This window comes from Dendrobium catenatum, unplaced genomic scaffold (assembly GCF_001605985.2).
Source record: "Dendrobium catenatum unplaced genomic scaffold, ASM160598v2 original_scaffold_86292, whole genome shotgun sequence".
In the NCBI taxonomy this organism is placed as follows: domain Eukaryota; kingdom Viridiplantae; phylum Streptophyta; class Magnoliopsida; order Asparagales; family Orchidaceae; genus Dendrobium; species Dendrobium catenatum.
In genome coordinates, this window is record NW_021404733.1 from 145868 (window position 1) to 162867 (window position 17000).

A 17000-nucleotide genomic window follows, 5' to 3' on the forward strand; every position below is an offset into this window, starting at 1 on the left:
CGTGAGCCGTGGAGTTTAGGAGGGAAATTTTGAACGTGAAAGGCTGTTTTAGGAAGTTTATGATTGTCCTTTATGATTAATTTTGTATAATTAGGAGTTTGGGGGGAATTAGCTCCTCATCTTGAATTTGAGTTTTCTCTTTGAGATCTAGGTTTTGTTTTGGGCTCTTGGCTTCGCCGGAGACTTTGGAGAGTACGTTCTTCCTCTCGAATCGAAGAACAAATTGTATCTTTGCTATTTCCATCGTCTACTAGTAAAATACCGGTGTTTTCTCCTAATCTCCTGCAGTTTTCCTCTTTTTTTCTACTGTTTTGGCTGATTTCCTGCTGTGGACAGCAGCTCGCCTTGAGTTTTGTTGCTAAAGTGATTAGGGAATACTTGAAATCAAGTATTTCCTATCACTTAACCTCCATTATCTCACTGTTATCGCCTAACTATGGTTTCTTGACCACTATCCCTCAACTATAATCTCCTAAACATCATTGCCCAACTATCATCACCCTATTATGGCCTCACATCTACCAATGCCCAAATACACCAACACCAATTGACTTTGTCGCCCGTTGTCTCCAATACCACTGACGCATGTCATCACCTATAAGGCTGATACATGCTTTGGCGTACTACATAACTTCTAAAGCTAATGCATGTCATCAATACCAAGGATGGAAAATGCCAATTTTGTTGCATGCTATCACTCATAACATCTATGCAGACCATCGCCAGTGAGGCCTCTGCCTGTTGTCAACACTAACTTTGACTCCAAATATTAACATAAAGATTATACTAGAATTATTGGTCTATGGTCTTCTCGCCTAAAAGGGGAATGAATGAATAGACCACAAATGATAATTTAAAGATAATAAAATATCACAAGGCTCTTCTAACTTCCACCATGTAGTCCACCTGCAAATGTTCACATATGCTCCATTGTATCAGCGCCTTCTTAAATTAAGGCGAAGAGAATCATTTATAACAAACAATCTACCCTGGTGGAATCATTTCGTTTAGGACAAACCACGTGATTTTTTCACTTTCCTAATTTTCCACTTAAATACTCTAATATCTCTTACAAACTTCTATCTATGCGTGCACGTATGTGTATTATATTTTTAATTAAAATAATTGAGCTATAAATTTTTAATTTAACTTAATTTATAATAACAAAATATATTTCTTTTTAAGATTTTTCTTAATTTTTTAAGAGAAAAATGTCGATTTCTCTTCTTGCAATTTTTTTATTGCTCAAGCACATCAGACTTTATTCGCAAATTGAGCACACAAGTAAATTTTTTGTTTTGCTTTTGTGTGATAACCTAAATGATATGGGAGTCCATTTTGGAAATTCTCAATGGTCCATACATGTCAATGTAATCCATTTTGCAAAATGGATGACAATTGAGTATTTTCAATATAAGCGAGGTATTTTGAAACAATTTCACATGACACTGCATCTATTGTCCATAATTTTCATAGTATGGGCAATAATTGAGTATTTTCAATGCAAGCAAGGCATTTTGAAATGATTTCGCATGACATATAAAGCTAACAAAAAAGACTTGGGATAAGGCTAATGATGATGATGAAAGTTTGAATAAAATGATTAAGGAGCTGACCTAAGATAATATGGATAGAAGTTATCCAAAATAACTTGTGAAGAATAGGTTTAACATCTAAGGCAGCACTCAATAGGAATGAACAAACAATGATAATTTAAAAAAAGCTAACCCAAAATAGTTGGTAACAAGGTTAATGATGAAGATTCTAATAAAATAAATTTACGTTGTACAATAAGTTAAAATTATAATATGATGATAAAAAATGTGCAATATTAAAAATAGCAGAGTGAACAGTATATTAATGAGAGAAAAGAAAGAAGAAGAATGATCTAACCAGGACTCTTGTAATCTGCCCAGTCATAGGAAGAACCGATAAAATACTGATTTTCAATATAAATGAAGTGCTCTGCAGATCTGATGGCCCTAACATATGCTGTGTGGATGCTTTTGTCAATCGCCACGTTCTTTCTAAAAAACAGATGCTGCATTGGTCCACATATAGAACAATTAGGACACCAATCGAAAACCTAGAAATATTTATCCTATCATCATAGAACAGAAATTGCAAACAAAAAATTTTTCTAAGGTATGGCATAGGATTTGTAAGCATGTTAGGATCGAAGTAAAACCAAAGAATAACATCATTTTAACTGAAGCTTATAAAAATATACAAACCTGACTCTCTTCATAATGAGCGTGTCTGGGAAAATCTGCCACTGAACCTGAGTCTATGGATCGAAAAATCTGAAACCAAAATGTTGATCAATTCTAAGATTACCATCCAGCCGTACGGGCAGGGTGTGTATAGTGATAACAAACCTGTACATCCCAGCTTTCAGAATCATTTTCACTAGAAACCCATAGACTCGGATCATCATCTGGAACAGTGGAAGGATTGAGTATCCATGAAATGCGCTCTAGCTTTATTAGTGAATCATCTTTCCAGTAAGATTTCCATTTCTTGTTTTGAAATAACCATAATTTGTTTGCCGTATGCCAGCGTTGCTCAAAGTTCTTAAGTACATCATAAGCAGCAGGCCCTTCAATTTTGCAATGCAAGTCATGCCATGGTTGTCTCGGGCCTCTAGTTCCTGGCTACAAAAGCCTAATAGAAGGTTAAATATGGATTCGGAGATGATATCTATTGAAAAGAGATAGAAACTATCAAATAAGATAACTTGTACAATAGCAGAAAATGTATCTACAGATTATGCTGTAAAGATTCTAGTGAGCCCATACAAAAGCAATAAATTTTCTTAAAAGTTTTTAATATTCTATGATTCATTCCTTATAATCCAATCAAAATTTCAAAAAATACAATCAGATACTGTGGATATCTCACTCAAGATGCCCAATATAACATCTTACCAGCCTAATGCTGAACTCGATGTGTATGGCAATGCGAGAAACAGAAGGTTTCTGTCAAATTAATTGTTCTAAACTTTGATTTTGAATTTCTAATTATAATCATGTGCTATGATGAGCATAATTTTTTATGGCCAAATATAGGGCCCTAATTTTTTTCCTGCATCTGATGGTTCCTACCCTTATCGCTTTTCAGCAGCTTCTCTTATCCTCCTATTCATTAGGTTTGTCGCTGTTCAAGTCCTTATACTATTTTAACTGATTATTGCTGTTGGAGTACTTGTATTACACCGGCCAAACTCCTGATTATGCTGAATTTGTGGTCTGCTGGTCTTGCAGAACTGCAAGTATTCCGGAGGGCTTTCTTATTTATTCCTGATTTTGCAGCTCTATAAACAAAACTTTTGAGTTTTCATTCCAGAATTCAATGGGTTTCACAGAATTTTCTGCGGATCTTTAGGGAGAGTTATTATGGTGGAATTCGATGCAATCCAATCCACTTGTATGCATCTGCACATTATAAAGCATTTAAAATAGTTCTATGGCGTTAATAAACATTTCTTTAGAGTGTATAGACCATTCTTCATCTTTTTTTAAATTCAAATCCTTGATCAAGTGGGAGAATAATATTATTTTCCCATGAACTCTATATGATTTCAAATAAGATTATTTTCCCATGAAATCAATATACGTTGATTGCCTCTAATCTAATATTTCTATAAAATAGAAGTTTTGTAAATAGCTTAACTCAACATCACGTACTAAATTTGCATTTGAAACATTAGACGCTAGAAAATCCAACATCAAATCTGGTATCAATGGCTAAGGTGACTTTATCTTCTAGAAAAAGGGATCATATCAAGATAAGTTAACATATCAACAAAAGTATGTATTTTTTTTATTTAACATACAACTACAACAATAATTACTTGAAATGCAAATTAAATAAAACCAATTTAGTTATGGTTCTAAATAAATTTTATGAATATAATGGAATCAGAAAAATATTTCAACATTAGATAGTTGCTATAATCTTGAAGCATTTTTTAATGGAAAGGTGAGTCAAAAGAACTTTTTAAAGGTATAATATGTTAAGATTTCATATAATGGATTTTTAAAAATAAATTGATGGAATTAGAACAATCAACCCGCCAACCCGTTTAATTCAAAATCTCGCGCTGCCCGCTGCCTGCAGCGCACCTGCCCGCTGCGCGCCCGCCCGCTCTACCCAGGTCGGGTTAGGGTCGACCCGCTTGAACCCGGGTCAGTTCCGGGTTCGACCCGAACCCGACCCGTGACCCGAAATTGACACCCCTAGCTATAATGAAAAATAAACTGAGAAGATAATACATGCCATTCAACAATTATAGAGATTATTTGCATGATCAATGTAAGAACTTTAAGCAAGATGACCATAATATGTTTCAATATTTTCTTAGGTATTAAAAAGTAGGAGTCGAGCTTAATTTGCCAAGAGAATGCTTTTATCAATAGCTATTTCATTAAAAAGTCTTAGGAAAGAAATTATTTATGATTTGAGCTATAATTCACCGATCATAATAGATGAGTCGTACAAAGCTTTAGAGTTATAAATATATTTCAATTTTACTCTCTTCAGGACTAAGGCACATTTGCTTAGTATTTTTAAGGAAAAGCTTTGTACACTTCATCAACTGCTATCACATAAGCACCGGTTCATTATGAGATTAAGTCTGAGCCAATTGAAGATGTTATTAATATATAAAATATGTTAATATCCTTCTAGAACTAAAGGATGATTATAAAATAAAGAATAACTTTATATCTAACATAAAATTTGAATTTAAAGTTGAACTTGCACTACTATCCACATCAAAACCTATCCTAGAGTTTGCACTAGATTTTGTACATACATATGAATGAGAAACTTAATAAGAATCTAAACCAAAATCTAAAACAAAAGTTAAACATAAGATCATATATAAACCCAAATATAAATCAGAATCTAAACCATCTATAACCTTGAAATTGAACAAACCATACCTATTAAAAATTTTATTATTTTGTGATCAAGTAATTTTGGGGCATCAAGGGAATGACAGCCTTAGTAGTTTGTTATTATGGGGAAAACCTTATGTTAGTGGGTGGAAATCCCCTCTAATAAAATTTTGATGTTCACATGGTCATTATCGTGCAGAGATTGTAAAAAAGAGTATTCATTTGATTTTGTGGGGTAGAGTATAGGAGACAATGGATTTGATGTTTGTGGGGTTGGCTCTACCTCCAATTACGATGAACATACATTTTATCCAAGGATAGTTTGTAGGATTTTATGGATTGAAGCACATGAGATAGCTTGTAAGAAGTTTGATATTTGAGTTGCAGCTTCAAATTGATTTGTAAGGTTTGACAAATAAGCTCCCTATGAAGATAGCTTGTAGATAAATTAAGTTGGGCTGCAAGCCAGATAAGCTATCCACTGAGATAGAAAGTGAGTGGATTGGATGGCTTACTGGGGATAAATATACGTTGATTAAATTTGTGTTAGAGGTAGATGGTCGCTAAATTGATTTTTGAAGGGTTTGATAATCAGTGTCTCTAAATTCAAAACTCTCTGAAAGTCAAAACATTTTATACGGGATGATGATTGTGAGACATCCTTTCAGCAATTAAAAAGATTTCTCACCTTTAAGCCAATTCTCAATAGCCCTAAGCAAAGTGAAGACCTATTTATGTATCTCGGAGTAAAAGTTCATGCAGCTAACTCAATTCTTATTTAGGAAGAAGCAGGGAAATAATATCCGGTTATTACTTCAAAATTCTAGATGGAACGGAACTTAGCTACGTAACCATGCCAAAACACATTCATACTCGTATGACTACTTCAATGAACTCAAAGCCTGCTTCTAATCCCCAAAAATCCTCATAGCAACTAACACCTCTGAGAAAGATGGAACACTCAGGCAAGATAATGAAATGGCATAATGAGCTCATTGAACTCAAAATTGAATACAATCCTTACATTATAATGAAGATAACAGAACTTGCTAAATTTGTTGATGAATTCTTTGCACCCAAGGAAGGCTTCCGATAAGAAGTTGAAGAAGATGACATTTGTATCATGTAATGCGGTCTCTAGCGAAACAAGTGATAGAGTTGGTATAATACTCAAGAGCCCACAAAGTCTGTGTTTCTTCAATCTCTCAAGTTGAAATTTGGGTCATGAACAACCAGATCGAATGCGGGCCATGCTCAGTAAATTCCAAATCCCTCTCAACTTTAGAGCTAAGATGTTACAAGTCTTCAACGATTCCCAACAAACCATGTCCAAGGGAACTATCAGGTTTGGGATTCCATATTAAGGAACTATCTTAAGAGAATTAGAGCTTATGATGCACAGACACTTCGCCTCAAAGAAGCGTGTAGTGTTCGACACATATATAACACGACATGCGTCCGACATGACTTTGGCACGTGTCAGATACGCCAAAAACGTGTCTAATTAAAACATATTAAATACAAATTGGACACGTGCCTGACACCTGTGTCTTAAATACTTTATTTTTTTTAAATATAATTTCTTGTATTTAAAATATTTTTATTTAAAATATAAAAAATAAATTTCTTATTCATATCAACAACACCAAATCAATCGCCCGCACTCAATACCCATTCATCGAATATTCATTTCTCTTTGGAAAGTCGCAACTATGGTTTCACAACATGAACAATGTCATCTCAACATCGATGTTTGACGTCGTTACAACATCGACATTTCAAAACTAACTCAAATTTGCACACCTTCACATTAATAAGACTATGATGTTGAAATGGTTTTGAAATATCGATGTTGTAACAAAGTCAAACATCGATGTTGACTCGTCTGCAAATTTTTTATCACTCACACATCTCAATAAGAAAATATTTTGGTTATTAAAGTAGAAATTGATTATTTAAGCACCGGTTCTTAGTAAAGAAAAAAAATTATGAAAATCGTGGAATGGAATACCAGTTTCTATTGAAACCGGACAATGAAGCTCCGGTTTCAATAGAAATTGAAAACAGGATAATGAAGTTCCGATTTCTATTGAAACTGGATAATTAAAATCAGTATTTGCTCCTTTTTAAATTTTTCACTAACACGCTCCTTAAGCGAATTTAAACTTAAAATATGCTCATTTTTATAAATTGGCCTGCGGGTGTCGCTGTCTGGCGTGAAGATGGCAGGCGCGGGCTGCTCGCCTGTACAGGAGGCCGACAGGTGTCTCGGGTGTGAGTACTGGGGCAGGGTGTTCACACATGCGGGAGGCGGACAGCAGGCGTACGGGTCAAAGGCGAGCATGCAGGATCACGTGGGTTGGAGGCAGTTTGGTGCGGAAGTAGCCGCGCAGGTGTGGGAGCACGGGCTCTGCATGAGTGGTGCTTTGGCGAGTGCAAGCAGTGCTGTCAAATGAACAAAGAACATATGAGAAAGTGTGTTTGTTTCTTTTTTCTATTTTCATGTATTTAGTATTAAACAAACAGATGTGTCGTTTCTAAAGGATTGCATCCGTTTGATCAATCTCTGAAACAGTGTATTTGTACTTTTTTTCTATTTCAGTTTTTATTATTATTATTTTAAATTAGTTAACACCCTTCATATAGAAAATAATACAAACCACTATAATGCTTCAAGAGAATAAATGTTTCATTATCCTATCCCTCAAGAATCCAAGGGATAAATGATAAAGAAAAAGTATAAAAACAAGAAAAACATATCTGTCAACACAAGTCGAAGTCCAATAATAAAGAAGGCACAATATACCAAGTGATTTCTGAGACAAAACCCAACTATTGAAAATGAAGTAGGAAGGATATCCTAAGGAATTTAGAGTGACCTTAAAAAAATAGAATGTCTATCCAATCAATTCAGGTACTAAATCAACACGGCACATGAAGCCAAAATTCTTTTTAGAAAACGCATCCATAATGTCCTTAAATAAAACCAACCAAAATGGTGATAATAAGGGTCAACACTGATGAACAGTGTTCTCAACCATAATTTTAACAGTCATGAAACACAACCAAAAGCTGATTTGAAACTCATTATAATGAGTTTTTTGCACCCGAATTGGGAAAAAACAATTTGTGTTTAGTTGGTAACAGAATAAGGGCTTAAATAGAAAACAGAGATGAGATTTATCATATAACTGATAAAAACAGAAGTAACTTACAGGAATTGCAGGGTTGTGAAAATCATCTAAAAAAGCAGTTTGCAAATCTTTAAAAAGCCTGTGTTCTGGCGTGTCATAGCGGCCCTTACAAAGATCAAGGCCTCCAATGAAAGCAGTGATCTTTCTCATATTTGGAGAAGCATGCGTATCAACAAGCAAACATTTCTGATGGTGTGAAAAAATGGTCCCCACAACCTAGAAAAAATAGCCAAAAACTCCATTATTGCAGTATTTAAAAAGAGGGTTAAACTTATGAAAGATCTTGAAAAAGGTAAAGATCTTGCATGATAGTGAAGCATGTCAAACAAAGGAAAGGCAGCTTGGAGAGGAGAAAATGATGAACAGATCAAAAGAGAGAGTGAGACAATGTTTTCATTTAACTCAGGCCAAGTGTTTGGGTAGCACTACACCCAGGGAATGCCTATGTTACACCAAACTAAAAATGCAGAAGTTGCAACTAACAAGTAGAATGCTGTTACGGTTCAGCCCAAACCGACCCAGGAGGGGCCGGTTCAGACTTATAGAAGGTGGTCTAAGCCACCTCCTTTGGCTCCCACCTCCTAAGTAAGTGCCCCCATCCCCCTCCTTGGACGGCAATTAGAGAGAGGCAAAGAGAGGGCGGTTTAAGCATGAGGCCAATTTGAATTTGTTTGATATTAGGAAGCTTGTATTAGGAGGGGGTATTTAAAAGCATGAGAAGCTAGGGTTAGGGTTTTATGCTTTGATTTGTTTTCTCTTGTAGTTCCTTGGCGTCTTGGGCTCTAGATTCCTTGTCTAGAGATTGGGATAGAACGATCCTCCTCTCGAATTGAGGATCACTTGTATCTTGCTTTGTGTTTGCTTGTCTTTGATTCCCTTATTGTAATCCATCGTTTTGGGGTTGATTTCACCCAGATTTTTGCATTATTCTCGCTGTTTTCAACAATTAATGATAGGTTTGCATGCAAACTCAAGTATTTCCAATAGGGTTACTCGCAAACTCAAGTATTTCCTATCAAATTGGTATCAAAGCGTTGTCTTTGGACCATCGGCGGTTGAAATCTAGAAATTTCAGCGCAGAAATTTTATCCGGAAGAAGATCTTCTAGTAAATCTTGGGAAGAGTTATGGTCGGGAAGAATGTTGAAGTTTTGGAAAGAGAAATTGGGCAACTAAAATCAGAGTTGGAGGTAAAATTTTCTGATTTTAAAAATCAGATTTCCTCCAATAACAAACGGTTGGAAGGGAAGTTTGCCGTGATGGAAGAGATGTTGAAGAAATTGTTAGAAATGAAGACTAGTCCAGCGACATCAGAAGCAAGGGAAAACATCGGTGGCGATGGAAGAGGTGGAACCCCTAACATGTTAGGGGAAGGGAAAATCCATAAGTGGAGATCTTGGAGGGTGAAGATGGAATGCCTCCTCTAGAACCATTTTCTAGGGAGAAGAGAGGAATTTTATCGCAGAGGTGCTGAATTTGAAAGAAGAAGAGAAGAATTTGATGAAGGGGTTGGTTATGATCGCCGGAGAGAAGATCGTGACAACTGGAGAGCACCTCCTCTTCGTGGAATGGGAGGATATGGAGGATTCAAGGGCAACAGGGATGACCCAAAGCTGAGGAAATTGAAGATGCCCGTCTTCGAGGACGTGAATAGCCATGGTTGGAGATACAAGAGAAAAGGGCGAAGGGGTTTTAGATGTGAAGAAAAGTTAATGTCAGGGCATGGGTATAAGGACTGAACTCTTCTTGTGAGATGGAAGCGGGTTAGAGATGGAGGAAGAGGAGAAGTTGCATCTAGATGTGGCAGAAGTCTCCCTAAACTCAGTAGTGGGATTCACCCCGAATCATACTATGAAGGTGAAGGAAGAGATAGCGGATAGGGAGGTGATAGTGTTGATAAATAGTGGGACAACCCACAATTTTATTTCCACCCAGATTGTTGATCTACTGGGGGTGAAATTAGTTGATACAGGAGGCTACGGAGTGATGATGGGCACTGGAAATGTAGAAATGGGTAGAGGAGTTTGTAGGAGAGTGGTGTTGACCATTTAGGGGATACAAGTGAGGGAGGATTTTCTTCCCTTTGAATTAGGGAGTACATATGTCATCTTGGGCATGAAATGGCTGCAAACATTGGGGGAGACCAAGGTCACTGAGGATGGAACTAATGGTGGAGGGAAAGAGAATGATGATCTAGGGCGATGGAGGGTTGTCTAGGGTTAGAGTATCTCTCAAATTCATGATCATAACCATACAGCGGGTGGGAGGTGGATATTTGGTGGAATTGCAACGCTTGGAGAGGGTCAGAGTGGGAGAAGAGGGAGACATTCCTCTTGTAGTGCAACCAGTCATACAACAGTTCAATGAGGTGTTCCAGCCACCTCAAGGGTTATCACCACTCAGAGAACAGGAGCATGCAATCCTTCTAAAGGAGAGGGTGTCACTGATTAATGTACAACCCTACCGCTACCCCCAAATTCAAAAGGATGAAATTGAGAAGCATATTAGGGAGATGTTGGAGGCTGGGATCATCAAATCAAGTGTGAGTCCATTCTCTAATTCAGCCTTACTGGTCAAAAAGAAGGATAAGAGCTGGAGGCTTTGTGTGAATTATAGGGCACTGAATAAGGAGATAGTACCAGATAAATTCCTCCATTCGTGTGATTGACGAGCTCTTGGATGAGCTGTATGGAGCAATGATATTCTCCAAACTGGATTTGAAGTCTGGATACCATCAGATCCGAATGAGGGAAGAATATATCTCAAAGATAGCTTTCAGGACGCACGAAGGGCATTATGAGTTTCTAGTTATGTCATTTGGGCTTACCAATGCCCCTGTTATTTTTCAGCCACTAATCAACAGGGTGTTCAGACAGTACCTCCAAAAATTTGTTCTGGTATTTTTTGATAACATCTTGGTGTACAGTATAACTGATGAGGAGCATCTAAAGAACTTGAAGTTGGTCTTGGGAGTTCTACTAGAACATCAGCTGAGGGTCAACATGAAGAAGTGTTGTTTTGCCCAAACCAGAGTAGCATACTTGGGTCATATTGTGTCTAAGGAAGGGGTGGCAGCCGATTAGTCAAAGGTGGAGGCTATGTTGAGATGGACCTTAACTAAGAATTTGAAGGAGTTAAGAGGATTATGAGGGCTGACGGGGTACTACAGAAGATTCATAAAAGGATACAGCACTATCGCATGGCCACTGCCAGAGCAGCTAAAGAAAGATGAATTCTTATGAGGAGAGGCAGCCACAACAACATTTGAGAAACTAAAAAAAGCTATGACCACTATACCAGACTTCACTCAGGCCTTCATAGTGGAGATAGATGCTTTAGGATACGGATTGGGGGCAGTACTCATGCAGGATCGGCGACCCATTGCCTACTTCAACCAGGTGTTGGCAGCCAGAGCCAGGTTGAAATCAGTCTATGAGAGGGAGTTGATGGCCATCGTCTTAGCCATCCAGAAGTGGCGATCCTACCTGTTAGGTAAGCATTTCATTATCAGAACAGATCAGATGAGCCTGAAATACTTATTGGAGTAGCGGATGGTGACTGAAGAGAATCACAGGTGGTTGTCCAAATTGTTGGGGTATGATTTCAAAATTCAATACAGACCAGGAGGGGAGAACAAGGCGACAGTTTCCTTGTCCAGATGTATGGAAGAGATACAAACAGTGGTAGTGTATGTTCCTTTGATGATGGATTTGGAGGCCATTAGGGAGGAGAGCGCTATGGATGAGCAGTTGGGAAAGATCAAAACAAATTTACTAAGGGAAGGTGGTAGCCACCCAGGGTACTCAGTGGAGGAGGACAGACTGTTGTATCAAGGGAGGTTCATAATGCCCCAGACCTCAATCCGCATCCCAAACTTACTCCAAGAGTTTCATGAAAGCGTGGCTGGGGGGCATTCAGGTGTTCAAAAGACCTACAGGAGGTTAGCTTCAGAGCTTTACTTGAAGGGGATGCATAGAGATGTAGAGGAGATGGTGGCTAGGTGTGAGATCTGTCAGAGGAACAAATACCTGGTTATGTCGCCAAGAAGACTACTATAGTCGTTGGCTTTACCGGGACGTGTATTGGAGAAGATATCCATGGACTTCATAGATGGACTTCCCTTCAGAAGGCTTCATGGTGATTTTGATGGTGATGGATAGATTGAGTAAGTATGCTCATTTCATCCCCTCCAACATCCGTACACCATAGTGACAGTGGCTTCAGCTTTCATCAGAGAGGTGGTCAGATTGCATGGGGTACCAGAGGCGATAGTATCATATAGAGATAAGATGTTTCTCAGCCACTTTTGGAAGGAGTTGTTCAGATTACAGAGGACAGTTCTGAAGAGGATCAACCCCCAGACGGATGGCCAAACGGAAGTGGTCAACAAGAGCTTGGAGACCTAACTGAGATGCTTTGTGTCGGAGACACCCAAGCTATGGGCCAAGTGGCTATCATGGGCTGAGTGATGGTACAACACCTCTATTCACTCTATTTCTCAAATGACCCAATTCAAGGTGTTGTACGGAAGGGATCTTCCTCACTTGGTGCACTTTGGGAATAGCAGTACTCCAGTTTCTTTAGTAGAGTACTTGGGGGAGAGGGATAGAATGTTAGAGTTGAAAAAACATCTACTGAGAGATCAAGAAATTATGAAGAAACAAGCTGATAGGCACAGGAAGGGCATTCAGTTCGAAGTAGGAGAGAACGTGTTCTTGAAACTCTGACCATACAGACAGAAGATAGTCTCCAAAAGGAGAAATGAGAAGCTTTCTCCAAGGTACTTTGAACCGTATGTAGTATTGGAAAAGATTGGAGCGATAGTATATCGTCTGAAACTATCACCAACGGCGACTATACATCTGGTTTTCCATGTATCGCAATTGAGAAGAGCCATTGGAGATTATACAGCCAGCTCGGAGTTACCGGCAACACTTATTGAGGATTTGGAGGTGATTCTGAAACCCTTAGAGTTGAGGGGGGTTCGCCAAAAAGAAGATGAAACTAAGGAAATGCTAATCAAGTGGAAGAATATGCCTGACTTTGATGCCACGTGGGAACCATACGAGATGGTGAAACAGCAGTTTCCTAATTTTCACCTTGAGGACAAGGTGACTCTTTGGGAGGGCGGTTTTGTTAGGCCGGTTCATCCTGAACCGGCCCAAAGGCCGACTCAGGTCTCTAGGAGGCGAACATGTGCCACCTCCTTTACAGCTTGCCGCCCACACTAGTGGGCCCCACTAAGAGCAATTTGAGGAGAGAGGATTAGACGGCTAGGGTGAGAGGAAAAACTTGAATTAGGGACGTTTGAATTAGGGAATAAATGTATTAATAGTATGGCTTCTTTAGGGTTAGGGTTATGCATGCTTTGAGGGTTCTCTTGGAGTTTTTCTTTAGCGTCTTGGGCTCTAGATCCATCGTCAAGAGATTGGGAGAGATCGATCCTCCTCTCGAATTGAGGATCACTTCTATTTTGATTTAGGTTTGCTTTTGCTTTGAATTCATTATTACAATCTATCATTTTGGATTGATTTCATCAAGATCTTCGCATTATTTCGCCTGTTTTTATTAATTATTGCTAGGGCTGCTTGCGAACTCAAGTATTTCCTCTTATATTACTTGCAAACTCAATCCAATCAGCTTCATGCCTTTCACATTCAAAGGCGCATCAGGAAACAAGGAAAGTGAAGTATGGGCATAGATCCGTTCAAATCCTTACAGTTTCATAGTTGCATGAATATGTGATTACGTGATTGCCCTTTAAGAAGCAGTCAATACAAACCAATTTGAGAATTTACATGATTTCTACCAATTCCACTTGCATAAGTGATCTTTAAAATGAAACACAAACACAGAGAAAAGAGTAAAAAAAAATGTTGCATAACTTGCCTGTTGCTTAAAAATGCTAAGCTTGTTGCTAGGATAACGAGGCGACAACACACAAATGACTGATGAATGCTTAAAAAACCTTCTGGTATCTTCATCATGGGTTTGCATAACTCCTTCCTGCAACAAACGCTTATGATTAATGAATAGGTTATCTAAATACAGTTAGAACGTATCATGGAGTAATACGGATGAAGCAAGTTAACTCAAATAAACAGTTTAAAAATTATTTAGCCAAAATATAAAACACTTAAAACTTTGTCATATAATTTCATAAACATGTTGATGCATTTAGTAGTAACGTGCATCGATTAAAAAGGCGTTCGAGGCGGACGCCTCGAGGCGCGCCTAGAATCGAGGCGGAGGTCGGGCGAACTGAGGCTTAAGCCTCAAACGTCCGGGCGAGGCTTACGCCTTTTTCCACGGAGGCGTACGCCTCAATACGTGAGGCGCCGAGGCGCATCGAGGCAACGCCTCGAAAGGGAGAAAGTTACCTTCAAAGCCAGCGAGCCAACGAGCTCCCGTTGTTTCTTCTTATCAAAATGTCGTAACTTATGATCTGACAGGACGAAAGGTCGTCGAAGGAGCACAGTCGAACAGCCACAAAGGAGCCAAAGAAGCGACGCGTGTAATCTCTACACCTCCTATGAAGCAACGAAGCCAAACAACAAGGACAAAAAGAGAAGATGAAAGGCAAACCCTAGACGCAGCTAAGTTATTATTAATTAACTTAATTAATATAATTTAAATATTAATAATTAAGCAAATTAATTAAATACTTAATAGTATAATTAGTGCATAATTAATTGACTAATTAGTAATATCATTATTAATTAAATATTAATATAATTAGCCTAGTTAAATATAAATTAAAATATATATTAAAATATACAATTAATAATATTAATAATAGTTATTGAGTAGCTTGTACCGCTCAGTACATGCTCAGTACCGAGCCAGTACCGCTCGGTACTGAGCACGTATATGCTCGGTGCTGTGCAAGTACATGCTCGGTACCACTAGGTACACGCTCGGTACCAAGCCAATACCACTATGTACATGCTCGATATTGCTCAGTACATGCTCGGTACCGAGCCAGTACCGCTCAGTTCCGAGCCAGTACACTCAGTACCGGAGCGGTAACAAATGCTCGGTACCGAGCGGTACATGCTCGACACTGTTAATTACTTTATTTTTATCATTTTTTAGGCTTACGCCTCGATCCGCCTCGAGGCTTACGCCTCGCCTCGCTTAGCCAAAACGCCTCGATTCCCGATTTCGCCTTTTAAAACGTTAGTAACGTCTAAATACGTTGTAGAGAAAAAGACCAAAATGATCCCTCAACTCTTTGTGAGAGACCAAAATAATCCCTAACTCTTTTGATGGACCAATTTGGTCCCTCAACTTTTTAAAATGAGACAATTTTTATCCTAACATCCAATATTGGAGTTAATGATGTTAAATGTAAAAATATTTTGATCATCTTTTTAATTAAACATTTATTAAATATAATTTTCAAGTAATTATAATTTAAAAAAATTATTAAACATTTCTTTCATAAGAAAATTAATAATAATTTCAGTTTTAATTTCAAAAATCATTTTGACCCCTCAAGTCTTTAAAAATGAATCAAAATATAATTTTGATTCATTTTTAAAGACTTCAGGGATCAAAATAATCCTTTATTATAGTTAGGGACCATTTTGGTCCTTCGTAAAGAGTCAAGGGATCATTTTGATCTTTTCTCCAATATTATAGCATTGACTTAGTCATATCACCCTGGTTTACTCAAAGTCTCAATCACTAACACATACACTAGGATTGTTTACCAATCTCAATTTATTACACTCTGAGCATTGGACATCCTCTTATTAACAGATTTAGTTAAATCTCTTTTCATATATTGAACCTATTATCTTTAGCATTCATAATCTATCTATGGCCTAAAGAAAACATACACTCAGTCAACAAAACAAATCTTGATATATCTACTAGTTTCGATCAGTGGCATATTCTCCTTGGTAGAATCCTAATGTGCCAGTACACATCCTAGAAGCACCTCGAGTTATATCGATTTACATGTATTATTGCTGCTCTTTTTAGTCTAGTACATCATACAGAGATTGTAGTTAGAAAAGAGAGCCCTAAGTTTAGTCCTAATCTGTTGATCTCTAATTGGTTATGAAACCAGTAGGTTGCACTAGTCCAGATACACTGCATGTCATCGGTGGCCAAGTTTGACTTTCGCAAGTGACATTATGCTTGTCATTCTGTTATAACAATGAATTCAATAATATGATGTCAAATTGATGATTGTCTTACATAATTTTGCAAGCACATGTATCAAAATTCAACTAAAAAAATTCTCATCAAGACCTAATTTCATTGAAAATAGATCAAATTGTTGCATCCAGACAATCAAGATGATTTGAATAAGCCCTTATGTGTTAAGATCAAATATTGTTTTATCACACACCAAGAAAATGATTTATTGTGGACAAAAAGAATAATTTTTATCTTGATGATTATTTTAAAATTATTAAAATGGAAAAAATGTTTTAATTATATTAGAAATATTACAGAGCATTGCACTATACGAGGCTCTTCATGGGAATTGTTGCGTCCAGGAGTATTCGCGACGGTAGAGAAATATCATATTTTACGTCTTAGCATTGTACGAAAATCCGGCACGCACCAAGATTTTTACGTGGAAAACCCCTGAAAAAGGGGGAAAAACCACAGGGCCTAGCCCAGTTTGAATGAATCCACTAGTATTGCAGTCGATTACAAATGAGGCCCTTCCTTGGTGGAAGGTATTACATGATGTAAATACAAAGAATCACTATTGACATGTTTATTTGGTCGGGAGGACCGTAGTCGGCGGGCGACGGAGGTCGGAAGGCTTGTAGTCGGTGAGCGACATAAGTCAGTAGGACGTAGTCGGCTGGCGACTGAGGTCGGAAGAACTGTAGTCGGCGGGTGACGTAAGTCAGAAGGACCGTAGTCGGTTGGCGACGGAG

The 17000-nt window shown here is 37.9% G+C and overlaps 1 protein-coding gene across 6 annotated transcripts in view; it reads right to left on the bottom strand.

Moving 5' to 3' along the window:
• LOC110108302 (phospholipase D delta) overlaps positions 1-17000 on the bottom strand; it is a 46238-nt gene that overhangs the window by 25452 nt on the left and 3786 nt on the right. For all 6 annotated transcript variants that reach the window (XR_003699585.1, XM_020838879.2, XM_028691906.1 and 3 more), the window contains exons 2-6: positions 13984-14100; positions 8117-8311; positions 2379-2654; positions 2235-2303; positions 1894-2041 (exon numbers count right to left, since the gene is read on the bottom strand). Coding sequence is in view for 5 of the 6 variants with exons in the window: in XM_020838879.2 (XP_020694538.1) it covers positions 1894-2041; positions 2235-2303; positions 2379-2654; positions 8117-8311; positions 13984-14100 (805 nt within the window). In the remaining variant the exon portion in view is untranslated. The remainder of the gene's footprint in view (positions 1-1893; positions 2042-2234; positions 2304-2378; positions 2655-8116; positions 8312-13983; positions 14101-17000) is intronic.